We start from the raw sequence: 26,919 nt of genomic DNA on the forward strand, positions 1-26,919 counted from the left end.
CCAAGATTCATCTCAGAGTGGTTATAACTTCCAAATGCTTTATTAAGTGCACCGTATCGTGAAATCTACAGAAAGTGATTTATTTAAAAACAAACTGTGTAGTGAGAAATTAATTACCTATGTTCACATAACCCCAGCACTGAAGAACACACTGGAAATCTCTTTATTTTCTGGTGTACATATGGACTGCTAGAATTAAACAAGAAACAGTATAAATAAAACTGCAGAATCAAAACAGCTTGTATTTAAGTGCTGTGTTAAAGATATTATTTCTCCATTGGCTTAGTAGAAATTACTGTGGCAAACAGCCATAGCCACAGATAGATCACACATAAAGAACACGTACACAAAGTGTGTCCCGGTTAAAGAGCACATTCAATGCTTTGGCTTTGAATTGGACCTCACACTGTTCTCCAAACAGTGATTATCACATCCTCTACACATAGTTGTGTCCTAATTATTCCTGGCAGTAACAGCAGCAATAAGACGCTGCTATGTATGTGGCATTACTGACTTAAGTGTTGAATTATCCACAGAGCAATGTTCATAAAGCCATCAGACTCAGCATCGACCTTGGAGAGCGAGTGGTTGTTTCCTGGATACCACAGTAACCTAAACACAGCAGAGCATTAAAGCTATGTTATGCAGCTCACATTTGGCATAACTACTAAAAACATCAGACAACAAGACTGTCAGAAAAGCTGCTTACCGTACAGACACCTGCTTTGCTTTCAGAGCTTTGTAATATTCAATTCCTTGTTTGTTAGGCACACGCTTGTCATCTTCGCCTATGGTAAGCAATACTGGCGTCTGTACCTGGATGTGTAAGATCAATTCATTGAGTAAAAACAACAGTCAAGTTACATGCACACAGTTAAGTGGCACATACAGAAATACTTTTACCTGTGTGACGTATTTAATGGGGGACTTGTTCAACATCTGTTCCCAAAGAGCAGGGTCAGGTAGGCTGTCTGTACTGTAGTCGTAGCCAGCCTCAACAGCACACCTGTAAAAATCATAATCAACAGTGAAAATAAAAAACAAAAGAATGACTTCAGGAGTTTTCTTTCTGCAGTCTTTGTGCCCTTCATATACAGAGTAGACTGTCAAAGATAAAACACTTCAGGTGTTTAGTTGTGAGCGACTGACAGTCATGAAAGGAGTACATAAATATGGGTTTGTGCTTGGCATTACGTACCAGTCTGGGATGTCTGTGCTGCCAATCATAGAGGCCAAATTGACAACAGGGTTGCGAGCCACACAGGCCTTGTAGAACCCTGGGTACTGGCCAATCAGATGGCAGGCCAAGAAACCACCATGGGAGCCCCCAGAAACTGCCACCTTCTGGATGTCAAACTCACCACCTTTCAGAACGCTTTCAACCGCAAACTGGTGGGAAGTGAAATAAGGAAAAAAGCTGTGAGAAGAATTGTGTTTGGAAGAAACGCTAAGAATAATAATTCAGTTGTTTGGGGAATAGACGGGAAGGAGAATGAATTTAAACAAAACTATGGTAACAAGAAGTCACTCAACTACCACATTGTACATGCTGTTATATTTCTATCCTTAAATTCCTTTTGTCTATTTACTATACTAAGTGCCTTTTTATTTTTATTTTATTTTATATATTTTATACTTTTACTACGTTTACTATGTTACTATGCTGCTTCTTGGTTTATTGCTGCTGGCCTCTGTGAGCTACCAAACAAATTTCGTTGTATAACTACAATGACAATAAAGTCTCTATCTTTAAATACGTCAACCAACAAACCAAAGATCTCACCATAAAGCAGCACATGAAGTCATTTTTACCAGTAGGAACAAGGAATACCTTTGGAGCTTAGTTCATTTTGAATGACTGAAAAAACTTCATAAGCATGGTGTTGAACAACATTTGTCGCTCGTTTTTTTTCCTTACGTGAACATCTTTGACATCCTGGTTTCCAACATTGCCTGGTAATGAGAGGACACTGTCCTGGCCATACCCTAGAGAGCCACGATAGTTCACTGTGAAAGATGAAGCAAACAAAAACACAAAACAATCTATGTGTCAGTGATGGACGTTACAATGCACTCTTAGACAGACAAACACACTTTACCAAAGAAATGATTTAAATAAGCCAGAGACCAGAAGGTCTTGGATAAACAGATATAACCTCTAATTGATGATTGTCCTCTAAGAAAGTGACACACATACAAATTTACCCATTAATATAGCAAAGCCCATCTTGCAGAGCACAGAGGCGGACAGAAGCCACTCAGCGACAACCACTGAGTGAGGACCGCCTAATGAAAGAAACAAGCAATGAGTAACACAGACTACAGCATTAGAAGCTGCCTGCCTTATTGTCCTCTAAGGCATAAACATCCAAATCTATTCTGCACACTGAATCAAAATCTATGAAACATATATTACTATAAGCCGTAATACAAAAGACCTTGCTTGGTTATAAGAATATGATTAAATGTTTGTCACTGAGGGTACCATCGTCATAGCAACCACTGTATGCAATAGCAATCTTAGCAGCAACAGTAGCTCTTGACTGAACAGGAACAAACCCCAACAGATTCAATCCTACGATTATATGCAGCATGAATTAAAAGCACATTTCTTACTTCCAAACTTAAGCATGTTGTGTATCCATATAGAACACAATATAGGATAGCATAAATAACATACGAGATACTTTCTTGTGATATTACATCAACTTGATACTATACAATGATTAAAAATTATATAAAACTGACTGTTTCATTTTGTTTGCACTGAAAAAAAAGACTACAGAACCATAATGAGAGTAACGAACCATGAGGAATGACAACAAGAGGCAACTTCACTCCAGCCTTCACTTCCTTTGGTTTCATCAGCAGAGCTTCAAAATCAAGGCCAGCTACAATACAGAACAATTTGTTAATGCCATTACATATTATCTAACCCACAGACAACAAAATCTTTTCAACCCTCCATAAACTTGGGACCCAAATATTCTTTCTGACTTAAAACAAGTCAATCATCAAGTCTTATCATCATAATTCCTTATACTACCATGTCTGTTTTAGTACATGTATAAACTTTTAAACCTAAATCTGATAAACACAATGGTTATTATTCTACATTTTAATATTATCTTATTATGTAAAATGAACAATGGACAAATGGTACTGATAAAATTCTTGTTTTAACACCAGTAAAATATTTTGCTATTCTTACGATACTGGCTGTTGTCCTGCTCTGGGGGAGGAGTGAAAGTCAAGATCTGCCAATCAATATCTGGCAACGTCTGAGAGTCCTCCAAAGTGACCCACACCACTTCCTCCTGAGAATCTCTAGGTGGAAGGAAGCCCACCCTCTGGAAATGGAAATTACATTGCAACAGGTGAGACATTCAATTTTATTTTAAGGCACTCAAGCACCCACATTCCCAACCCCAAAATGGAAGTGATGCAACCACACTGTTAACACGCCCTATATCAAAATGTAAATACTATAAGACTTTTCACATTGAAAACATTGATCCTACCAGACTTGGAGGGCAGTTTGGAGAGGAGCAGCTAACCACCATTAGATCTCTTTCTATGTTCAGCAGGCACCAGTTACCAACATCAGACTCTGCAGACAAACAAAAAACACCATTAGACACAGGCTAAAATTATCACTCTCAAGTTGTCCCAGAATACTGCTACTGTATGGTGAGCAAATAGGCTATTGGAGACAAACACCCGTAAACAAGACTGCCTAGACCTAAACGTGGGTAACAGCAAATTTGATAAATGTATCGAGTGACTCACTTGAAGTCAGAGAGGTGACGCTCCCTGTGCTAATATCCACCATCAAAAGATCCTACAAGAGAGACAGTGTCAGCTTTTTTTTTAGGCACAGTCTGATTACAATATACTCAAGATATATACTTTTAAGTGCAAAATGAACATGCATTACAAACAATACAGTATGAAGCCTTGTAATCTAATTTCATCATAATAAGCCATTTCTCCAGAGTTCACTGTACCTTGCGGCTGCGCTGGGGACAGGCAATGATAATACGCTGACTATCAGCTGACCAGCATTGAGGGGACAGCTGAAAGCTGTAGATACCAGTAAAGCCATCTGTAAAGCCACAGCAATACACACAGACACACATAAGTGCTGGTGAAAAAAGGGGTGCATTCATGTGACTAGTAAGTATTCCGTACCTTCTCCAGGTCTCTTTACCACATCCACCACCACTGAGGTCTTCTGAGTATACCAGTCATACTAGAAATAAAAGATGCAAGCACAGATGTAGGAATATGACAACATCTGTCAACTGACTCAAACGTATTTCTGATTGAATGAGCACGTGTCTCTAGAGAACAGAAAACTACACGATGGTACATTATGTGTCAGAACCTCCATTCTAGCTTATTATGTTCAATGAAGACTGTACAAATTGTAAAGAAGGGAACGTAAACGTATCTTATGTTCAAAAGAGGCTTCACCCTGTCTTACCATACAGAGCCTGTTGCACTGCAGGTGTGGGCCATAGACAGAACATTCCAGGTAGATTATTCGACACCGGTCTGGGCTCAGCCTCGGGGAAAACACTGCGCTGGTGCCCGATGACAGCTGCTCTGAGGAACGCAACAAACAAATACACATCTGCAATTTCATGTAGTTGTGCCAATGTTATGCTAGACTAGTGTGGTGTGAAGTGGTCAGGTATTAAGTTGTGTTAAACTTTGCTTTGCAAAAACTGGTTCTTAAGTTCTCAAGTTGCATTATGTTCTCAACTATGTTGAACAGGGACAATTTAATAAGATGTTAATAGCTCATAAGACATGACAATGGACATGGACCATCATACCTGGATTATATTTTTGAAAAAGATAATATAGACTTAAATGACAGAGGGAACAATTATTTACTTACCACATTTCCCACCAGTAAGATCCACATAGAACAAAGACGACCTAAAAGAGAAAAGGGAAACACAAAGTACTTGCAATATTAATCTATGAGCATGGAGACATTTCTGATGATCAAGATCTAATTCTAATTTTTCCCTGATCAGTGTAATAATCACCTCCTGTTGGGGCAGTACTTGAGGCCAAGTCTGAAAGGCTCATGCCACCAGCCTATAAACACCACACCCGTATCACCTGGAGCCCAAAATGCCTTTAGATAGTTACAGCAAAAAGAGAACAAGAGCAAAACAGCATGAGAAATGCACATTTCTTCATACATTCATTATTGCACAAGCCGTTATACAAACCTGTCCAGGTGAGATATTTTCGGGGACCCCTTCCAGCACAGAGACGTTGTCACCCTCTATGTCCAGAACACATAGTACTGGGCAGCTCTTACTAACCAATGCCTCTCCCCAGTCCTCATAGAAGACAAACTGCTCCCCCTGCAGTAATAAAAAAGTAAAAACATTACAAATTATGCTACAGAACAATTCAGCCTAATATTAAAAGATATCTTAGAATAATTATTAACAACAATTTTATTAATTGCATTCACTTTTACAGCCTCCTTTTTCTCCACTCTCATAGTCTCCTCCTCATCCCCAATAGAAGACAACTCCGGTGACTCCGTCTACACACAGAAGACAATACAATATTGAGCAATCACCTATTAATCATTGTCTTTTACTACATTAAACGTCTACCTCTGTGATTCAAGACTAAATCACATTTAGTGCAGAAAACATGCTTCACTGCTCTTAATCAGGGCTATGATCATACTTTGCTTATAGAACCTGATGGTAAATACCTGCTGAGGATTCAAAACGAAACCAAAAATGTTTGCAATGTTTTCTGACTGAGCAATAATCTTCCTTTCAAATACAAACAACCTTTAAAATGTCTAATGTAATTCAATTTGGTGAGTGTGCTTGCAATTTAAAACTGCTGAAGCCATTAGTCTACCATCACTCTGCATCACCCAGCATGTGTTTTCCATACATGTATTTCAGAACTTTGTTTTCAATTTTCAAACAATTCCTTTCAGAGAACTACAGAATGGCTAACAACTTGCACCGACACTGGCCAACAATGCACTATGTAAATACTTTTAGAAAGCCTGCTATGCTTCGGGCAGGATTGAACTCAACTCAGCAATGACTTTGAGGGAACCAAATAATTTAAAAGTCACAGAGAGCAGTCTCTGCTCAGTGTGATAATCCAAAAGCTAGTTTTTGCTACAGACCTGAAAGAAGGATTCTGCCTTGGGTCTCTTTTTCTCTGCCACATAGAGGAGATGGGTTTCTGAGTGAGACCACACCAAGCAGCCAAACTGATCTAAAATTGCAAAATAGTGTGTGATTAATTCCTGCAGTGACAAAATACAAAGTTTTAAAGAAAGTGCCAAACTTAAAAAAAAAAGTTTAAGAGCTCATGACTCACCATCTTCATAGACTTTGCCATGTTTATTTAAGGCTGTTAGATTGATGCTCTTCATCTTGATGTTTTTAATCCAGATCTGAAAGGTTGCATAGAGATCAGGAGAAGATTCAGTATCTCATGAGGTATCAGACACAAGAAAATTGCCACAAAATGCAGCAGAGCAGTGTTACAGATGAGCACGGTACATACGGCAACAGAAAAGTAAGACATTTTACAGGATCAGCGAGAGTCTCAGTCAAACAGATTGAGCCACAAACCTCTAGAAACTGCTTGTCCTCTCCTTTGATTGTGCACTCTCTGACAACAGCCTTCATTTCTCCTGAAGGGGAATCCTTACTAATCAGCCTGAAGGACACACAGATTGAGGAGACATTGTTGGGTTAGCTCAGGGTTGTGTCCATGAGGGCTTGTCAAATCGTACCCCAGACAAAATGACAAACTGTTCACATACTCTCCTTTGATCTCAGTGCAGTTTCCTGAGGCTCCAGAGTAGACCACCGACTTGTCATCGTGGAAAACAATGTACTGCCGGCAAAACTTCACATTCTCATTCCTCTCCAGATCACGCTGGTTCCACTCTGCAGAATAACGTGAGGAAAGTGTTACTAACTTCAGTGAACATCCACAAACCCGAACATGTTTAGTGTTACCTGTGTAAATGTTGCTGTATTTTCCTCCATACTGGGAAGTAATAACAGGTCCCACATCTGCTCTGCTCAAAGACGGGTAGAGACTCAGTTCCCTGTAGAGACACGCGATTTCTTCTGGCTTGGTCATCACCTGACAACACGCAGCAGAAAAACTCACACTACGTGACAGGGACACACACGGTCTCACAACGAACAATGCCTTATTCATTTCCTGGGAAGCTAGCCGACCATACATACGCTAATTTCTAACGTAAAAATGAACAAAGAGCTAGTTTCCAACCAAAAACAAGAAGTCAGAGTTGATTAACGGTATCCTAAGTTTGTTATTTAAAGCGACCCAATTATTCTGTGTGTTAGGTTAAACACACAACCAGGCGAGTAAGCTAGTTTGTTTTTTAGCAGTGGTGGTCGGATTTAATTAGACCAGGAACTTCCTGTAACGCTAGCAGCTGACACAAAACAACCGAACCAGGGTCTGTTTTACTGGGTTCACTTAAGCTAATGTCATTCTGCTGTTATTAAAAAAAAAACACTTACGGCGTAAATAACGTTAAACGTTTATACATTTAGCTACAACTAAGTTTTAGTTTTGCCTGGGTATGTATGTTGCCTGGTCAAAAGGGTAGTCAGATAATCATACCTGTGACTCCATGACAGGGACGGTGTGGGTCGCTGGTTTGCAAACCTCAAACTGAGGTGCACAATGGAGTAGGAGTACCAATACAAACCCGAACCTACGGCCTGATACAGCTTCCTGAAGCAAATTCAAAAACAAAATAAAAGCCCCTGTAAACTGTTCATGAATTTACCAAAACACCAGTAGGTGAATGAATCATATAACGCTGTCATAATGTACAATATGTGCCAGACGACTCAGACCGTTATCCTCCAACTAAAACAGCATAGCTAGCTATAGCTTAACGGGTGTGCTTTTATTTTGTAGGATGATTTCCTTGGCAACCCCCAACAGGAAGGAGTAGACAGACAAAATATCTGCACTTTAAACGCCCTCTCGAGCTGTTCTAATAGTATTATTCAGACTGTTTCGTATTGTGCTAATTGTTTCACAGTGTGGAGTTTTCTGTCGAAGCAGAAAGACGTATTTATAAAACGCCTTGTCGCCATAATTACTCAGTTTGTTGTGTGAACGACAAGCGCCGGTTCTGTCCGTCAGCCAAGGTGGGTGGGGTCACACAGAGCCAAGATGGCTGACTTTGAGGAGCCGCTGTCAGATGAAGAGAAGGTTTGAAGATATTTTATTCTTTACTCAGTCACAGGTTCTTTGATTTGTAGAGAGTTAAACGAGCTCATGGGTTAACAGAGTTAACGCTTATGTCTTGGAAGGAGAATGTCAGTTTTTTTCTACGCATTAAAACAGTAAACTTGTGCTTTGAGCTACCGTTAGCTTCCTAGCCTGTGCTAGTTATGGCTTATAGTTGGATAGCGGCTGGATCAAACACTCCTAGAGGGATTTAACCCATGGGCACTTATATTTAAAAACTTTGTATTAGTTGTAGTTGGATTCGTGGAAATTGGATGCACCGACGCCCATCGTCAGTGTTCATGCTCGTCTGTAATAATTACCGTGTGGGCTGTGCATTCCTCTCGCACAGCGTTAGCTAACATTAGCGGCTAACATTACTTTGGATTTCTGGGTCAAACAGATTCAGTTGCAGCTCAAATGCTCCTTGGCCTCACATGGCTCGGCGTCAGGATATGGGTGGCAACACTTTAGATGGACCCGATAGTGACACCAACTGTTAAACCAATGGCAGCTGGACACATTACCAGTTGGAGGCAAAGCTGCAATCATCATGAATAACAGACTTTGCATGGTGAACTCTTTCGGCTAGAAAAGGTGAATGCGGGCTGTAATTACATTTTCCGTGCACCCAGTCTGTGCGTGCACCCAGGCAGATGTTTTTAAATATCAGTTTCAAACCTAGAAACAAGACTGGCGACATTCTCCTGATAACATCAAGACACTTTTAAGATTAGAGATCTTCACGGTCAAACGGGAAAATGGAAGGCAAAGTTGTGACAAGATTTTAAAGACATCACACGTAGTCAAGAAAAAACAATCACTTTCCTCCAAATGCCTAAAGATATAATATATATTTATAAATTTCCAGAAGTTATAATCTGTGTTAATTCTGTTGTTAACTGACTTTTTTCCTGTGTAAATGTTGAGATGCTCTAATCAATAAAGAGATTAAAAAAAAAAAAAAAGCTGGCATTATAATAATGTTGCAAAACTAAAAGTGCATTAGCTACAGCCAAACAAATAAAAGTAGAGCGCCTTTTCAACTTTTTTGATTTTAAGGTTGATTATAGGTTTGTTTTATCGAACAGTGAAAGTCATGTTACCTATGTAGGTATTGATCTCTTTCCATTGTAGATAATAGACTTAAACAATCATGTTGTCATAATGGCTTCATTAATTGATTGCATCAAATCTGCTTCTCTAGGTTCGCATCGCGGCCAACTTTGTGACCCATGCCCCACCAGGAGAGTTCAATGAGGTCTTCAATGGTAAGAAGTGTCTGTGGCCAGATGCCTATGATAATAATGTTGCGTTTAATATAATGTAACATTGATTTTCTTCCTGCTAGATGTGCGGCTTCTTCTTAACAATGACAACCTCCTTAGGGAGGGAGCTTCACAGTAAGTAACACTGAATTATGACTAATGTCTGAAATTAAAATATTTATACATTACACAGGACGTGTTTATCACTTCTTCAGACAATCAGTAATATGTGTATGGTCAGCAGGTTTGTGGAAAGTATTTTAATGCCGTTATGAATGCATACTGTATCCTTGTGCCCACTGTGTTTGTCCAGCTCCTTTGCGCAGTACAACATGGATCAGTTTACTCCTGCCAAACTAGAGGGCTATGATGAGCCGGTATGTTTCATCCTTAGGTTTTTCATAATTATCTCAGAAAACCACTTGTGAAAGCCAGACATAGAAATTCTTCTCTCCTTTTTTATAGGTCCTGATCACAGAGCATGGTGACCTGGGTCAGGGACGTTTCCTGGATCCCCGCAACCGTTTATCTTTCCGCTTTGACCACCTAAGAAAAGAGGTGAGCGACGTGCAGCCATATGAAGGAGAGGTGGCCCTGAGAAGCTGGCGAGATGCCTGTGATGCTGCCCTTAGTGCATATGTCAAAGAGCACTACCCTACTGGTGTCTGCACAGTAAGGCACACAAAAATTGTGATAAATATAATCATTTAAGCAATTTAAACTACACTTTACCCATACCAACCTATGCTGTCTGTCTGTTACAGGTATATGGTAAAACAGTTGATGGCCAGCAAACTGTCATAGCCTGCATTGAGGGACATCAGTTTCAACCGAAAAACTTCTGGTATAATGACCCACAGCTGGTTCTAAGTCTAATCGAATATATATGTATCTGAGAGCATACATTAGTGAATTTTCTAGTATAGCTTTATCACAAAGGTCTTGTATATGCTCCTTGCATGGTGGAAAGTGAAATATTTGGTCTGTCAGATCTGTTAAGGTTCTTAGTGCTGCTGTCTGATAGTAATTTCAAGCTTCTTTTTTGATTTCTCCAACACAGGAATGGTCGCTGTAGATCAGAGTGGAAGCTCACTATTGGTCAGTCCACTGCTCAGGTGGTGGGAGTATTGAAAATCCAGGTAAACTGAAATCTAAAGCGCTCATATACATAAATAATAACCAGTCAAAGAGCAGTGTATAGTATAAAGCTGTAACACACCAGCATACTAATGAAACGTTTTTTTTTGTTTCGTTTCCAGGTGCACTATTATGAAGATGGGAATGTGCAGCTGGTTAGCCATAAGGAGGTAGAGGAATCAATACCGGTGAATGTAAGTAGGAAGTAATGGTTTAATACCAAAGTACAAACGTGTTGGGCTAGCTGTGTTAGATCGGCGTATATAGAGAGGTCATCCATCCTGTTAGCAGGAGAAAAGGTGATGAATTAATGTGTTTTTCACACAGAATGAAAACCAGACAGCAAAGGAATTTGTTGATATTATTGAGAACGCAGAAAACGACTACCAGGTAAGTTAACTTTTATGGTCTATGCATTTTATGTATCATTATGAAAGTGATAGCTTACTTTAGCTAACTGCATGCATGAAGGAATATTTATGATGAAGAAATCTTTTTCAACTGAGTACATACTTGTTTCCTTTTCCTTTCACTTTGTCTCCTCAGACTGCAATCAGTGAGAACTACCAGACCATGTCTGACACCACCTTTAAGGCGTTGCGTCGCCAGTTGCCTGTCACACGCACCAAGATTGACTGGAATAAGATCCTAAGTTACAAAATTGGCAAGGAGATGCAGAATGCTTAGTGGAAGGTCAGAGATTGACCAGGACTCCACTGGGCTCACAACTCACGAATACATGTGCAAGGACTAACCAAAGTAAAGCTGTATCAGTATGGGGCAAGGAATTCATAAAAAAAGGGATTGCAGATTGACTGAAGATTTGCAGACTGTTAAGCACAGATATTAGTCTGCGCTAAGAAAGTTGCAGTTGTGGAGATAATCATGGTTTTAAAAAAACTGGTTACTTCTGGGTGTGTGCTGTGAAAGAGTTGTGTTGGGTCAGTGTGCAGGGCTGTGCTCAGGACTGCTACATTACAGAAGTACATCTTCCTTCAACCAGTAATTCACAGTAATTTAGTAATCAGACTTTTCTAGAAGCAGGTGTCAGAAGTTAAAGATTGAGATCTTGGTCAAATGGATGCAGAAATATGATCATGTCACTGCAGAGATCACATGACACAGTCAAGAACCATGGAAGAAATTAAGCACACCTTCACATATCAGGTATTCATTTTTCAGCGGTAAAATATACATTTTGTTTCTTTGTGATTGTCATGTGTGGTGGGCTTAGAAGTCAGGTGCATCAGTAAGTTCAGGCCATAAACAGGAAAATAGTAGTAATTACCTTCCATTTTGTAATTATTGGCACAAGCTAGTTTTACCAACTGATGTTGAACCTAACAACACTTACGTTATATGTTGCTAATGAAATTAACAGTATTTCTACCTGTTGTTAAGAGTAGGATAATGGCACGATCCTCAGCATAGCTCTGTTCCTGCACTGTAGACCTGCATGTTTGATGGTGTCTGTCAGGGCTGAGGGAATGTTTGTTTTCTGTTGTACTCTGATATATGTGTCTCCACCCATGCAAGCAATGGTGACTGAAATATGATGAAGCAACTTCTACACTGCTGCATCTATAATGCATTTTTCTTTTCTTACACCACTTCATTGCTGTACAGCTTTTCCTTTGTGAAAGGAGAACATACTCATATTAACCAAGATTTATTTGCCAAAATCTCTTTCCTATGGTAAAGGACTCCATCCTCTCATCCACTTATGCAAATTTCTATTTTAATATGCTGGTTTTTGTTGGAGTCTTAGACTGTTGCACTCTAAAATGTAACAGAGTTTGTGTATTGGTCAATGCCAAGTGAACGCAAAGCAGTTGCAATGTAAGGCAAGATCATATACTGTATGTTACATGACTTCTGTCAAGCCACATCATACTGTATGTGTTACATGGCTTCTGAATAGGCTGACTCTGGATCAGTTACTTGATAGCTAGAATATGTGCTGTGTTCAACCCTCACACTATACTACAACTGTGTGCTATTCAGTTATAAAGTTTAAGACTGTACTGCCCCATTCTGTTGTACAAATAAATGGATTGAATGTCTTGGCTAGATTATGTTCCTCTTACACTGTCACATACAAATCCACTCACTATTCAGAAACTTGCCAGTTGAAACTGTTTTTCTATTAAAAATCTGACACCATAAGCCTTAAGACATGGACAGTTTATTTGAAATAACACTAGGTGTTGCAATTGTTTATATAATTTGCATATTTACTAGAGACAGCTGAGGCACATTGCCCCTCACAGATGGTGTATATACATGTACAGAATTAAAGTGGCTAAAATAATTATTTCAATCAATTCCCTGTTATGAAAGTAGAAAACAAGATGGAGTAAACCTAAAATATCTGACGTGTAGCACTAGGACAACACACAATACTATATAAATTATTTGATAAGATACTAAGACGCAAGTAACAGTCAAACATTTATTCCCCATTATGTTAATTGATTGAATGCCCCAACTTACCACATAATCATGACAGTCCTTGGTTTGGGTAAAGCAGAAATGATCCTTCCCTGAAATTACAGATATTCACTAAATTACAGTAATGTAGTGCAAAGTGTCCTCTCCCTTTTCAAGACAAATTCAGTGTATTTATGACTAGTAGTAAAACAGCACGTGCATGTGGTGATAATTCATACAGAACTAATTGTGAATTGTTTTTAACTATTTACAGCATAATGTTTAATGGCCAATCTAAATATAAACTGCATGAAAATGATTAGGGAAAACATTTAAGAACTACTCATTATTGTGACATGGTGATAACTACAGATTATTGTATTACATTTTAGCTCTGTACAGTTTTGCTTCTGACTAAAGTCTTTGAGCAGGACTGGCAGTTTGCACAGTAAGAGGAGTGCTATACTATTAAGTCAAACTGACATTACCATACTTTCTTCAAAATCAAAGTGTTGAGTTAGATCTCTTTACGTATGGTTTTTCAACAGTCTTAGGGGTAAATAACAGATAAATATTTTCATTTTAAATTTATAACATTAAAAAAATGCCATATAAAGAAATAAAGATATGAAAGTTAATGTAAGAAATATTAAGTTCAATAAAATAATCCATATACTGTATTTTATATCAAACAGTTCTTTTCCAAGTGTTTCTCAGGTTGTGGTCTAGAGGTAGGGACACAACAACTTAACTGCATCTGTTTGAACCAATCCAGCTTTGAAGTGTCTACACTACTGATTAAGGATACTCTGAACCAGGTTCAGGCAGCTGCAAAGACGGTCTTAAGACTGCTCATTCAGGTCTAACCTATTTGGCAGTTATTTTGTATAATCTGCCCACTAGCTGCCAGAAGATAAGACCAGGTCTGGTTCCTTGGCTCCCTCCTGCCCACTGTTGCTGTGCCCACAGTTCCCAGTCAGTTCTGGAAAGAGGCTGGTCCGAGCAGAGTGACTTGGGGATCCTGGCGTTGGACTCATGCCAGTCTTCTTAGGAGGTACTGGAGGAGCATGGATCCTCTCTGAGCGAGGACTGAAGGGGGAGCGGATGCCTGGAGATAGGGGCCCTGAAGGAGACCTCCCCCCAGGAGGAGATGCTGCTAGATTGCGGTAGTCTGTACCAAATGGAGAATTGCTGATTGGTGTCAGCTTGACTCCAGCCTGCTGGCTGGTGAAGCGGGACAGCACCTGAGTGACAGTGTTGCGAGCCAGCTGCTTAGCTGTGCTGTGCTCTGGGGGAAGAGGGATGGAGGAGGTGGTGGGGGACAGGTCCCTGGGAGAAAGAGGGCCACCATGCTGCTGCTGCTCCAGCTCTGCCTGGCTCTGGAACTTGTGTCTGGCGGCCTGGAATCGTTGGTTGACCCCAGCCTGGTATGAGGACTGATGGAAACCTGGACTGCCCAGACGCTTGGTGAGAACAGGGGAGGAAATTGGGGATGAGGACAGGGAGGAGGAGGCTGTGCTGGATGGCGAGTGAGGATGAGGGTGAGAATGAGGATGAACAGGGGAATGCAAAGCTGCTCCTCCCCCATTCTCTACCACCCCTCCATTTTCTGCTCCTCTCCCTTCCAGTGTGGGCTCTGTGTCTTTATGACTCTGACTGCCATTGACCTTTGACAGTGAGGCGAACTTAGGACTGACATTTACTTTTCCATCTGGCTCAGTCTGAACAGATGTGGACACCACTGTCATCTTAGAAAGTGACTCTTTCACCTCTGGCACAGCTTCCTTTGCCTCTTTACATCCTTCAGGTTCAGCCAACTTCTTCCTCAGCTCCTCCACCTGTCTCTCAAGCTCGCGGCTCCTCTCCTCCTCTTTGCTGATCCTGGCCTCCATCCGCTCTCGTTCTGTGTCAAACTCAGCCAGCTGCCTCTCAAACCTGGCCTCTCGCTGGGCTGCCTTGCTCTTCTCATTTTCAAGAACCCCCTGGAGTTTTTCCAGGGAACCAGTCTTTTCTTGTAGCAAGGTCCGGAGTTGGGAGACGTTCTGAGCCTCCTCCTGAATCTGGTTCTTGGCTTTTTGGAGGTCCAGAGTCAGACTTGAGGAAAGCTCCTGCTGCTGGGACAGTGACTCCTCCACCTTCCTCACTGCCTCTGCTTGTTCCTTCTCGAGCCTCCACACTGTTGCACGCTCCACTTCCAACTAGAAAAAAAGAGAAGAATCAGGTCAGAGCAAGGAAGCTCTTCCAGACTTGACCACAAGGAGGCAAAAGAGCACTGCTAGATCCAACACAGGATGAAAAACTTGTCCGTTTAGAACGTTTGTTTTTTTGAAAAGTAATTATTGGAATAACAAATTTTCATTTTGTACTAAACCCACTATAGTTACTTTGGGACCAACCAACAGTGTCTTTTCAGCTTACTGCATATACAATTCTCTTACCTCTTTTCATTTTCTATTATTTACCAGCCAGTACCATTCATGGTACATGTCATTTCATTCAAACAGTCATATACATACAAACGTGTTATTTGCACCTACATTATAAAAAAGGGGCGGGAACTCTTTCAGATGACACAGAGTGACTTGCTGTGTAGATAATCCACGTTTCACCTGCATATTTTCTTGTCCCTTCATACAGTTCTGTCTGATTAAATACACTTAAATACTCCAATCAAGTCTCACAGAATCAGGAAATGGGAAGAAGTACAGTTTGTGCTGTTTCAGTCACAAAAGAGAGAAAAAGGGAAAGTTCTTCATATTTGATTTCATTTGGTTTTCATATTTGCTTGTACGGCATATTTATGGAAAGTTAGTTTGCTGAAGGCCATTAGAGGATAACTGGGCTGCTTAAAAGCTTTGATGAGTAATAGACGGAAATGGGAGGTGGTGAAATACAGTCTAGTGTATATGATTAGTGAACAAAAACAACACAGGCAGGAAAGCCCGAGGAAGACTGGGAGACTCAGGAAGACTCAGGAACCCCTTCTTACATAAGGCCTTCGCATGAAGTTTGTACAGTGGTTGACTGTGTGCTCACTGTATGTGTATGTATGTGTGTGTGAGTGTGTGTGCGTATGAGCTGACCTTGCATTAGACATGGACATCTATTATCTCAGGTTTCCTGAGGCCATAAAGCCCCATGGCTGCTGAACAATAGCCTCTTCCTCCTCTGTTTCCTATGAAACAGCCCTGTGCTTGTGCAGACGGGTGCCTGTGTGTGTCTGTACTTTAACAGACCAAGCCCTCCCCACCCTACTGTGTTACACAATGAAGCTGCACCGATGCTGCCTACTCACTCAGTGGGTTTTAAATCACGACTACTACTATGAAGAAAGACACTGCACACACAGGCAAAGTAGAGGGAGAGTGGAGGGAGGGAAAGGGAAGCAGAAACATTTCTCCCACCATATGTGCTCACATGTCTCCGGGACTTTACTGTCTTTATCAAACATAAACCCAACATGTACAACAGGACATACAGTTTATGTCTTTTAGATGTGAGTCACACCTGTTGCAGCAGCTTGTTTCTTTCTGTCTGCAGCATGAAGGTGAAATCATCAGACTGTGCAGATTCGTGGGCACGCCGTCGTTTCTCCTCCTCCAGATCAGCTATCATCTATAAAACACAGAGCCACACACACAAACAGGTTAAGCATCATTCTCAAACGAGCAAATTATATTTCTTTGATTTATTTCATTATTAGATGCATCACTGCTGTGAGTTGCTGTGATTTGTCTGCACAGGAGAACCTCCTCTTAAAGAAAAGGTTTTGTCAGTTTCATCAACTCTCTCAGTTTGACCCACAGACAAACTAGAGGTTGAATGTTTATGACTCCCACAAATGTGCTGTGATAAATCTCCATATCACCCCTCAAAGCCCCGGGCACAACTCTTGCCCCTTGCCTCACTGCTCCAAGCCAAATCTACAGTGTCTGAAACATGGAGACAACTAGATGCATGCACACATTCACACACACAACAAGCCTATTGTACAAGTGCAAGCCCCTGTGTGACACTTGTACTTTGCTGGTTGCAACATTGTCCCCACACACAAAACTGGAATGCTTGAGAACTCACTGAATATATGAGAATGTGTGTTCTTACCCTTCTGTGTCTGCTCTCAGCAGCAGCCAACTGTCCCATCATCCTCTCCTGCATCCTCTTGCAGTGAGCCATGACCAGCTTCAGCACAGCCAGAGGGTTCGGGCCTACTGCACGACCATGTGGGTGTGACTGAGGTTGGGCAAGTGTGTTCTGGCGCTCTGTGGCTTCGCTGTCACGCTGCAAGGCCAGGAATGGATCGCTGAGGTCATACTGGCCATAGCGCTCCTGAACGAAAGCATCTCTGTGCTGAGCCTAAAAGATACGCACAAACATACAGCACACACATGAAATTGTGTTAATTCCAATACACTAGCCCTTCACTTGAAAATCAAATGGTCTTCCCAAGGTGGAAAAATCAATTGTGCTAAATGGTAGAGCACACAAGTGCGTGCACATACATACACACAGCTCAGTAAACAACCTCTTGGTAAGGTGTTAGATTAAATGTAAGCAAACGCTGCCTATGTCCTCAGTGTCTATCTGTGGTGGTCTGTTTAACAAGCGCCAGCACCCATACACACATTCAGTTCAGACTGAGAAGAAAAACATATTAGGATATGTCAGTACATGGACTGACTTTCCGCACTGCATGTGAGGAGGTAATGTGTTAAGATGACATGAAATCCAACTGTGCCTCATCACAAACATACTGCGTAAGTATACACACATACACACTCACTCATACACACACTGTAGATAAAAAACTTTAGGGATTATTATCACCACTGACGCACTGACTCTGATGTGTGTGTGACAGAGTGCAGGAAATCTGTATCGGTGGGGTGATGTTATTGTCAGTGTGAGCACAAGCAGATGGTCTTTCCTCTCAACCTAAACACAAAGAGGTGAAGCACTGATGTCCAACCCCCACCAGGGGCAGATGTTAACTCCTCCCCAGGGATCCAGGGGTGAAGGACTGGTCTATGAAATCACAAACACACGCACAGACCTGATTCTAATGAAGTGGTCAGATTATAACTAACCTAAAATTATAAAACTCAATAAAAAAGTGACAGCGAACTTTTTTAAAAATGAAAATTAACTAGCTGTTGCCCTCGTTCCTGGCATCTTTGATGTCATTTGGGAAATCTCGTTAACTACACATAGTTAGTAGATTTAAATGCAGGGGTGGTTGGTGGGGCTGTTGATGTAAGCCCGTGCCTAAGGGTTCCCCCAACGTGCCTCCAGGACACCTGTCTCTACCTCCCAGTACAGTCCTCATCAGACACCCCAGTCCTCCGGGCCATGTTGTCCCCCTGCCCAAACATGCATGGCACCACATTCCTATTCCAGTCCATCATCACTTCTCAGAATCATCTTTCTGCCTCTTTGTCTCTTTTTCTCACAAGCTGTCTATAGAAGGACAAACACACATGCACATACACCCTTAGGGCATCAGTAAGGAGGCTGTATTTGAGGCTTTTTCTCTGCTTGAGCAAAGAATGTGACCCTCAGTGAAGAGATGAACAAAGACTCTCAATGCCTACAGTCTCCTGCATTGTCTCCATGTCTTGCCCAGTAGGCTATAACGTGTGAACGTAGGTACGAGTGTGTGTAGCATGTCTCTGCCTAGTTTTCACCTTTTTTATGTGAATAATAATGTGTGTTCCATCATGTTTAGCTGTGTGTGTGCATGTGTTTTTTTGTGCTGGGCTTCTGAGTTAAGCAGAAAACCTTCTTCATCTAGCTGGAGACAAAACTGCAGCTTCCTGAGTTAAATAGCAGTTTAAACAGGCCATTAAGGGCTGTGCTGAGATTGGATGTTGTGTGTGTGTGTGTGTGTGTGTGCGTGTGTGTGTGCGTGTGTGTGCGTGGGTGTGCGTGGGTGTGTGTGCATACGTATATAGTAGTAGTAGTAGTAGTCCTCGTGTAGGGCCTGGTCTTTCGGTTTTCTCAGGATAGTTCTGATCATAATGACAGAGTGTGCTTTCCTTATGAGAGAGCACAGCAAACAAACCCTCTGTGCCACAAAGCATTTATTTCTGCTCTATACTGATTCCAGATGCCTCTGCAACTAATCTGTGCAAAGGAATATACTCTATTATATGTTATCAATTTGCATTTTGTCCGCTGTTTTATATTAATTATGTTTTTGAATTTGAAGAACATATGTAGGAGTTCCTCTACAACTGGATGCAGTGTTGGAATGAGTGTGCTACAGCTTATTTGATAACTTCTTTTAAAATAGCAACGACAGCTTGTTTGTCTAATGCATTTCCACAGCTCTAAGGAGGTGTGAAAGACAACCTGATGCTTTTCACCTGGACAAATTCTCAGTCAGGCAGTTACCTACAGCTTCAGGGCACAATCATTCTCTTGTGTGTGATGAAAGGAGCCAGGGAGTCCTGTTTCCTGACTGAGCCAATGTCATGACTCTCACACAATGAAGTCAGAATAGACAGACAGTATAGAATAGATAGCATGGACAAAATGATTGTTCTGAATGGTACTGGGTCCATACCTCCTGTTTCCAATATAGAGTTTAGCCTTTAATCACACACCTAAACAACACTGAGAAAATGAAAATGTGTGAATATATGAATGTGCAGCTGGTTCACGTTAGTCTTAGTCTGTCTGTGCCCTGCTGCATAAGGTTCTTAGCATAACTGTCTGTCTCCAGGGTAACATCTCAAATCCAGAAGCTTTGGAGTGGGGCTTATGGGAAAAGTATGCATTCCTGGTGAATACGTCCGCTCTTCAGGAGAACAATTACACACAGAGACAAAAGGACAACAGGAACAGACCTGTCAGATGTGAAAAGAGCTTTTCATGGGACTTACTTAAAGAGTTCAGTGGAAGAGTCTCGCAAGAAGAGGAGAGGGGACTCTGCACTGGTATCCTCCAACATCTTATTTTCATAAAACATAATGTACTGATGTATAATGTTGTCTTTGAGTTCAATTTAGTTATTACAAATAAAACTATTTCATTCTTACTCATCTAGAATCCTGAAATCTCCAAATTAGAAATAGGGACATGAGACTGTGTTCATGACTAAAAACAAATACAGAAAAACCTTATGCTTTCATACAATAACTATTGAATATCAATGAATATTTGTAGGGTCTATGCATTTAGAAAGAAATAGGAGTGTAGTAGTTTAGTGTATGTGTTAGTGTGTGTCCTGAAGTTGCTATGTCTATTAATATGTTTCTCTAACGCCACGTTTGATTTGAAGGTGCAAACAGCACAGGGGTAAACATAAGTCACTTGTGCAGGACACTTTACCTCTTCAGAACAGAGAGGAAAAAGAGAGAGAGACAGAGAGCAAGAGAAAGAGACGACAGAGAGACAAAGGCAAAGAGATATGAGATTTTAAATGTATGCTTTTCAAAGAGTAAGCTAAGGTGTGTGCTTAAGGCTTAAGCCTTATCCTCCACACATCTCACTCACCCACACACCCACACCCACAGATAACTGGGATGGAAGTTCACTTTATGGCCATGCAGACAACTTCCACATAATAGCAGCTTCAAATGTTGTCATCAGCAGTGATGAAACATGGAAGCAAGTGCTCTCACCCTCTGGACACCTAGCAATGTTTTTGGAGCATCACATATCATGAGGTGAATGAGGGAAGTACCATGGCGTTTCTTGAAAGGGGGTCAAAAATGAGAAAGCAGTGATTTTTTTTACAGTTTGTCAGACAGCCTACTGTTTTTGGTTTTGGCCTGACGTCCTACATCTCTATTTTATTTATAGCAAGCAAATAGTCCCCTGTTCAGTGCAAACAGTAGCAAAGGGTGGAGTTCATTACCATTACAGATATGAACTTATGTTCTCCAGGGGTAAGAGAGGCTCCCATAAAAAGGCACACAAAGGAGACACAGACGCACATCATTATTGTGAACTGAGCTTGAGATGTGCTCTGCGTAGGTGTGTGTTCTTGTCTATGTAACAATAAAACCCAGAAAATACCATCAGATACACTGACATCATCTCATCCTTTTCAGGTCAGTGAATTTAACTCTCTCAGGCCCCGGGCTCAGACTGTTGGTATGACACAGGTATGTACCACATATATGTTATTACCTTACTTTAATCCTATTCTATGGGTTACTTATACTTTTTGTTTTTGTATTTTCCCCTATAAACATTGACACTGTTCCCAGTTCTTGGCCGGTGATTCTTGTACAGAAAAAACAATCCTATCTGAACAGCACACTCTGCAGAGGCGCTATTGTTTATGGAACCAGGAAAACACGTCAGCCTGCAAAAAATAGACATTAGCGTTTTAGGATTACAGGATATGACATCATATCAAAAACATGATGGCAACAAACGGGACAGCCTGGGTAAACAAAAACTTCCACATTCAGTGATAAAAAGCAATATTCGTTTTACAGCCACAATTACTCAAGACCACAAACCTGATGTATACTTTGATTTCACAGTTGGTTTCCCACTTTGTTCACTTGTTTACTTACACTCTCAAAAATAGACACAGAAGAATCAAGGACAGACTGCAGAGGCCTGTTACTGAGCATTTGAAGGGCAGGTGTAGAAATAAAGGCTCTCACCTGTGTCTGTTTTTATGACTTTCAATGACATTCCTTCTGAGAACTCGCTCTAGTCTGGATTTATGTCATTTGTGCCTGATAATAACAGCAATAGTTCATGTCTAGATCATCAAGTTAAAAGATATGCCACTCCTCTTGGAATGTGGGACCTGTTTCTGGTGTCATGTTCTCAGGAATGTTCCCTCTAGTAAAAACGCTTATCTTCTGTGTCCTTAGTGATGAGAACTACAAACAGAACAATCTGTAGAGACAAGTTCCATGGGTAACTCCATCTCATACTGTAAATTAGTAAATTACCACCTGAATCCAACTGACCCAAGCGATGCACAGGCATCCTAAATGTTACAGGAAATGTGTGGAGAAGATTTGAGCATTTCTTTGTCTTTCTAAATCCTCCTCATGTGCAAGTACAAATTACTGGCACACACACTGAGTTTGATTAATGTGGCATTTTAGGTGTCAACACTGAGAGCTTTACCTAAAGGATGTCTTTGTGAAAGATCAAGATCAATGGAAGATGACAAACAGTCAAGATAAAGAAACAGGTTGTACAAACAAATCTCCTCAGCGCTAAATCACAGACAAGGAGCTCAATATTGGACATAATAGCCTGCTATCAGCCCCTGACACTCCCCTCTGCAGCCTCACGTCTACACACACTTTGCCCTAACATGGGCCAGTTAGTGAAAATGGCCCCTGGTGGAAACAAGGGAAGTTAGTGATTTAAGCCCACAACTCTGTACATCCTCTCCACAATAAATTACAAAAATTGCGGCCAGAGTGTGTGTGAGTGTGAGTGAGTAGGCCGAGTGGACACGGGTCATGGTCCAACATGAAAGACCCCCTGTAATGTGGCTGCTTGTGAGGAAGACAGTGGGAGGAAAAGAGGGAGGAAAAAAAAAAAAGCAGTAAAACTACAGCAGATTCAGAAAAAGGAAAAAGTACAGACAAAACAGTGGCTGTACGTTTGTTCTAAAGGTATGACTGCATGTGTATGTGTGTTTCCTGGACAGTTGCCATTTAAGATGCATCTGAACTGGTGTGGTTAGAACAGCATCCCCTCGGGCCCTGGCGATGAAATTCTCCCAAGATTACAGTCTTACTCACTTGTTAGATAAACGTCACTATCAAGACCTACTTATTAGACAGTCGTGGTTACTACTTGTCTCGTCACAACCTCAATCACTATTTCAGACGCTGAGTCAAGAATTCAGAGCCTTCCTCGAACTTCATCCAAGCATGGAGCAGCTGCTGTGGTCATATGCGTGAAAACCAGCAAGGGGTGTGAATAGAGCCAATCAGAGCGGACTCAAACACAGCAAAGCATTGTAGCTGTACAAAGCAATGCTGTCTCTTTGAAAATGAAAGAATGAGCTGCACAAAACTGAGGATTAAAGGAACAACTATGTCAGAGTTAGTTTCCAACTGTGGAAATATTGGAAATGTGATGAGACTGTTGCTGAATAAAGTCTGTGGGTTCAAGCCGTCCAAGCGAACGCACCTAAAACCATTCAGAGGTTGTCTGGGTTGCCTGTGAGTATACTGTAGTTGATTTGCTCATGAGGGTTCAAAATATGTTTCTCTTTTCCCAGATTAGAAGAAACGTGAGGCAAAATGGTCCATTAAGACACATTTAAGACAAAGAAGGTATGATCTAGACACAGTGTGGACAAATTGGGTCGGAATAGTACTTGACGTAAGAGTTCAAATGAGAAACGTGGATTTCAGCCAAAGACTGGCCTGACTAGCGATGATGTTGCTGCTTTGTTGGAATAAAAGCCCTAGGAACCCGGAGCGGTGCCTGGGCCATTGTCTTTATAAGCTCTGTTTCCTGTTTACACATCCCATGCCTGTTAGGTCATGTTCATTTTGGGGGTATAATACTAAAATTGGTTAATTTTAGTGCATAAGAATGTCCCCAGTAAAAACAACACAAAAAGCCTGTTTTATTTCGAGAGGTTTCTCAGATACGTATTTTTAAAGTAAGTTTCATGCCTTCAATATATGCACACAATTTTCATGGTGTCCTGCAATGTGTGTGATACAACAGGGGAATTTTGTGTGTGAGTTATAAATGCCAACTCACTCTGAGTGCATGTATGACCACATCCTGGGCTTCCAACTCTCCTTCCAAGATACTGAGGAGAGTTAGCAGCTCTGCTCTGCTGAGAGCCTCCACGTTCATCTTCTCCTGAAGAGAGACAGACAAACAGGGAAAATGGGAAAGAATAAGAGGCATAAAGTCTTACAGTTACCTATAAACAACACACTATACCTGACTTTTCAAACTCACTTTCATTACATAAGAGAAGCAAGTAAACAAGACAAAACAAATGCAATAGTTTCTAGGAATTACAATTTATGTGTAGAATAGCACTTGGTGATGTCTCAGTTCATTTTTCAGTGAGACCTAGTGTTGATATCGGGTTGGACTTGGGGTCCCATCTGCAGCCTCGCTGGGTTGTGCCCAGGGTTATAAACAGGAAGTCATTAGCATATCTGCATGTTAAGTTGCTTAGGTACTGAGGACAGCTGTCCACTCAATTCAGCCCCAACTGTCCACTGAGAAGGTTTGGTATGAAATGAATACCAAGACTTTTGGGAAAATATGACTGTATTTATTAACCATCCCTCACTGCCTCCACTGTAGAAGTACGGTGAGTCCAGTTTAGTCATATGGACCAGACATAACACACACAGCTGACATCATCCTTAAATTCAGGAAAAAGACAATACGCAGTTGACCTCATCTTTGAAACAGGAGTGAGGTTGCTCTTAGGTTACTGTCAGGGCTTTATAACAGTGTGGCTGCTCCTCAGAGAGTTAAACATGTGTTTGACAGGGTATGTGGAAGCTGTAAACTCAGATAACTAAAGCCACACATCCTTATGTCTAATCCAATCAATTAACGAAACCATATCAAATAAACAAACCTTAGAGTATATTTTCTGTATAACCAATAATCCACATGGGTGTTTGTCAAATTATAGCAACAATCTAACATAATGAAAATGGTGTTGGAGGGTGACGTGTCATGTGGGCCCTACATTTAGTCTTATCACATGTTTATGTTCACACTCATCAGTGACCCCTTCATGACCCGCAGTTCTTATGTTTCTTCACTTGTTTGTTCAGGTTTGTCCTTTATCACCCGTCTGTCCTTAAACAAACCTCTGCTCATCACTGCCAGTGAAGGTGGACTCTGTTTACGTTCTTGCTGCAGTGTCCCACAACTTTCTGAGCCTCTCCAGAATTCCTCAGTGCATTCTGAGGCTCACCACACATTTACAGCAGACCAGCAACGTGTGAACCAGTCATTTACTGGCTACTAACTTGACATTAGCAGCAGCGGTTTCCAGTCCTGCCCAGCCACAGGCACGCTCAGATGCTTTGACATTAGTTTAGTTTAGATATTAGTGTGTGTGTGTGTGTGTTTGAGCTGCTTGCTGTCAGTGTAGGACAAATGTGTCACCTGATATCTGTAAATCAGTTCCCATGGAAAATCATTCCAGCATTTCAGGAATGCCCACAGGAGTAAATCACTGAACCCCACAGTGAAGCTCACATGGTTTCAAGTGGCTTTGTGAGAACTGGTAGATTAATCATCTTAATGTGACAATGATGTTAAATTCATGCAGCTGCTGATCAAGTTGTATTTGTTGTATAGGTTAATGCAGAAGTACATAGCAGCTCATCTGACAGTACAGATCTGTGGTGAGTGTCTAAAGCGCTGAGCCATCCTTGGTAAGTGCCTTTTCCTTTGCAGTCATTTCTCTCAGGTAGCAAACAAGGTCTGGGTTAACCTTTACCCTCCCTGGTTGACAAAGCAGGAAGGGCTTGTGCTCAACGTGCAGGACAGACTGCCCAGTGTGTTCAAAGCAATAAATGATCGCAGTGGTTGCTCAGGAACAGCAACAGATCCACCTGCCGTCCTGGGCCTTTGTCTGACACAAGGGATTCATCCCTTCTAGTTATTTTCCGTGTTGGAAACAATTTGTTCAGCTGTTAACACCCTAAAAACATCAAATTAGCTATTACCTCCATAGATTGCCTGTAGAGATGATGGTAAAATCAATATTACATCAATTTTACTTGAGTACCCAGTCCCATTAAGCCTGAAAATGAAGTCAACATAAGAGCCCTGAATCTCAGCGGCTGTTGCTTCTATCTAGGAAACCCTCTTCACCTAAAGAGGGTTTGGGCATTATTATTCACCAAGTCACCAAGTCCTGCCTGCTAAAGTTTCCCTTTCACCAGAAAAGGCAAAGCCCTTCAGAGACCAGCCTATGGATTTTGTTGCTTTCTTCCTAAAAAGCCCCAGTAAAGTCGAACGTTGTATTTTGCGAAGGCAGCAGCAAACACTTCCACAAACATGAACATGTAAACATACCTTCATGCGCTCAGGTCCGGACGCATTAACTGTTGTGCAAATCCAAAAATGAGGCTCCACAACAGCATGAATCAAATCAGTCCACTGTCACAGGCGCTCCAGCTCTCAGGCGACTCTGAACAACAGAGCTTCGGTGACGAGGCCGCTAGCCAATCAGAGGCGCCCGGTGCGAGATTCTCACCAATGGCTGGCGAGCTCTTGGAAAAGGGGCGGGGATTAGGGCGTTCTCGAGTCCGTGGGATAAACCTCTTTGTCTCGGACGTCCAGTGTTGATGTGTGTCCACTCCTTTTCCCCTGCAGGAAAATTAAAGCTGCACGTTTGACATGTAATCGCAATAATGGTGTATATTTATTTGTTTTGATAGGTTGTTTTAAAGGTGAGGGTGCATTCAAATGGATTTTATTTTTTACAAAAGAACAGAAAAATAATAGATAATCTAAAAAAGAAAAAAATAATGCAAGTTTTGCTCTAACAGAAAATATGTAACTGTCTAAAAACTCGCTGAACAGGTTATTTTCCTTGAAAAACCGCCGCCTCGTTGGGAAGAGGGTTTGCATCATCCCGCACGGTGCTGCAGCGCCCTCTAATGGCCAATCTGCGACATCACATTAAGGCTCTGCTGCTCAGTGCTCTGATTTAGTTTTTTATGAAGTATATATAATGATGATGATGTATGATGATGTATATATGTATGTATGTTTTAGTTCAAATGTAGTCATTTGATTTTTGTTTATCTTTTTGGTAATAAATAAATAAATGAAGATAATTTAGTTT

The 26,919-nt window shown here is 41.2% G+C and overlaps 3 protein-coding genes across 6 annotated transcripts; 1 reads left to right on the forward strand and 2 right to left on the reverse strand.

Annotated features, from left to right (window-relative positions):
- Nucleotides 1-140: 140 nt before the first annotated feature.
- On the reverse strand, nt 141-7,808 carry LOC113145326 (acylamino-acid-releasing enzyme-like). Of its 3 annotated transcripts, none has more exons than XM_026331915.1 (23): nt 7,675-7,808; nt 7,035-7,164; nt 6,836-6,962; nt 6,642-6,729; nt 6,385-6,460; nt 6,188-6,279; nt 5,501-5,575; nt 5,250-5,387; nt 5,061-5,152; nt 4,907-4,947; nt 4,487-4,608; nt 4,192-4,252; nt 4,008-4,105; nt 3,790-3,841; nt 3,522-3,610; nt 3,212-3,350; nt 2,808-2,891; nt 2,206-2,286; nt 1,919-2,007; nt 1,199-1,389; nt 904-1,006; nt 710-816; nt 141-612 (listed from the first exon to the last, which is right to left on the reverse strand). In XM_026331915.1, the coding sequence occupies exons 1-23, from the start codon at nt 7,684-7,686 to the stop codon at nt 507-509; spliced, it is 2,193 nt and encodes a 730-aa protein (XP_026187700.1). In that variant the 5' UTR covers nt 7,687-7,808; the 3' UTR covers nt 141-506. The 3 variants fall into 3 exon arrangements, with proteins under 3 accessions (XP_026187700.1, XP_026187699.1, XP_026187698.1); XM_026331914.1 differs by having other exon boundaries at nt 5,250-5,390; XM_026331913.1 differs by lacking the exon at nt 7,675-7,808 and having other exon boundaries at nt 7,035-7,257.
- A 294-nt stretch (nt 7,809-8,102) lies between these two features.
- Nucleotides 8,103-12,763, forward strand: capza1b (capping actin protein of muscle Z-line subunit alpha 1b). Its single transcript, XM_026331918.2, has 10 exons — nt 8,103-8,277; nt 9,503-9,566; nt 9,647-9,698; nt 9,877-9,940; nt 10,029-10,235; nt 10,328-10,407; nt 10,624-10,702; nt 10,823-10,894; nt 11,028-11,090; nt 11,247-12,763. Exons 1-10 carry the CDS (start codon nt 8,239-8,241, stop codon nt 11,385-11,387), a joined length of 861 nt encoding a protein of 286 aa, XP_026187703.1. The 5' UTR covers nt 8,103-8,238; the 3' UTR covers nt 11,388-12,763.
- Nucleotides 12,764-12,869: 106 nt separating this feature from the next.
- cttnbp2nlb (CTTNBP2 N-terminal like b) lies at nt 12,870-26,251 on the reverse strand. Of its 2 annotated transcripts, XR_003297231.2 has the most exons (6): nt 26,145-26,251; nt 23,841-23,945; nt 17,235-17,486; nt 16,638-16,745; nt 13,924-15,328; nt 12,870-13,890 (listed from the first exon to the last, which is right to left on the reverse strand). XR_003297231.2 is itself a non-coding variant. In XM_026331917.2 (5 exons), exons 1-5 carry the CDS (start codon nt 26,148-26,150, stop codon nt 14,030-14,032), a joined length of 1,770 nt encoding a protein of 589 aa, XP_026187702.1. In that variant the 5' UTR covers nt 26,151-26,251; the 3' UTR covers nt 12,870-14,029. The 2 variants fall into 2 exon arrangements, 1 of the variants encoding a protein (XP_026187702.1); XM_026331917.2 differs by having other exon boundaries at nt 12,870-15,328.
- Nucleotides 26,252-26,919: the final 668 nt, after the last annotated feature.

This window comes from Mastacembelus armatus, chromosome 7 (genome assembly GCF_900324485.2).
Source record: "Mastacembelus armatus chromosome 7, fMasArm1.2, whole genome shotgun sequence".
Lineage (NCBI taxonomy): Eukaryota > Metazoa > Chordata > Actinopteri > Synbranchiformes > Mastacembelidae > Mastacembelus > Mastacembelus armatus.

Excerpts from the sequence above, each read along its gene's own strand:
- LOC113145326 (XM_026331913.1), bottom strand. The coding sequence starts at position 7,242 with ATGAATAAGGCATTGTTCGTTGTGAGACCGTGTGTGTCCCTGTCACGT. Across the intron at positions 5,153-5,249 it reads AAAATATCTCACCTGGACAG|GCATTTTGGGCTCCAGGTGA; the intron begins GTTTGTATAACG and ends AACTATCTAAAG. Across the intron at positions 2,287-2,807 it reads TCTTGTTGTCATTCCTCATG|GCGGTCCTCACTCAGTGGTT; the intron begins GTTCGTTACTCT and ends TTCTTTCATTAG.
- capza1b (XM_026331918.2), top strand. The coding sequence starts at position 8,239 with ATGGCTGACTTTGAGGAGCCGCTGTCAGATGAAGAGAAG. Across the intron at positions 10,408-10,623 it reads TTTCAACCGAAAAACTTCTG|GAATGGTCGCTGTAGATCAG; the intron begins GTATAATGACCC and ends TCTCCAACACAG. Across the intron at positions 10,703-10,822 it reads TGGGAGTATTGAAAATCCAG|GTGCACTATTATGAAGATGG; the intron begins GTAAACTGAAAT and ends TTTCGTTTCCAG.
- cttnbp2nlb (XM_026331917.2), bottom strand. Across the intron at positions 16,746-17,234 it reads CTGAGAGCAGACACAGAAGG|ATGATAGCTGATCTGGAGGA; the intron begins GTAAGAACACAC and ends TGTGTTTTATAG. Across the intron at positions 15,329-16,637 it reads GAAACAAGCTGCTGCAACAG|TTGGAAGTGGAGCGTGCAAC; the intron begins GTGTGACTCACA and ends CTTTTTTTCTAG.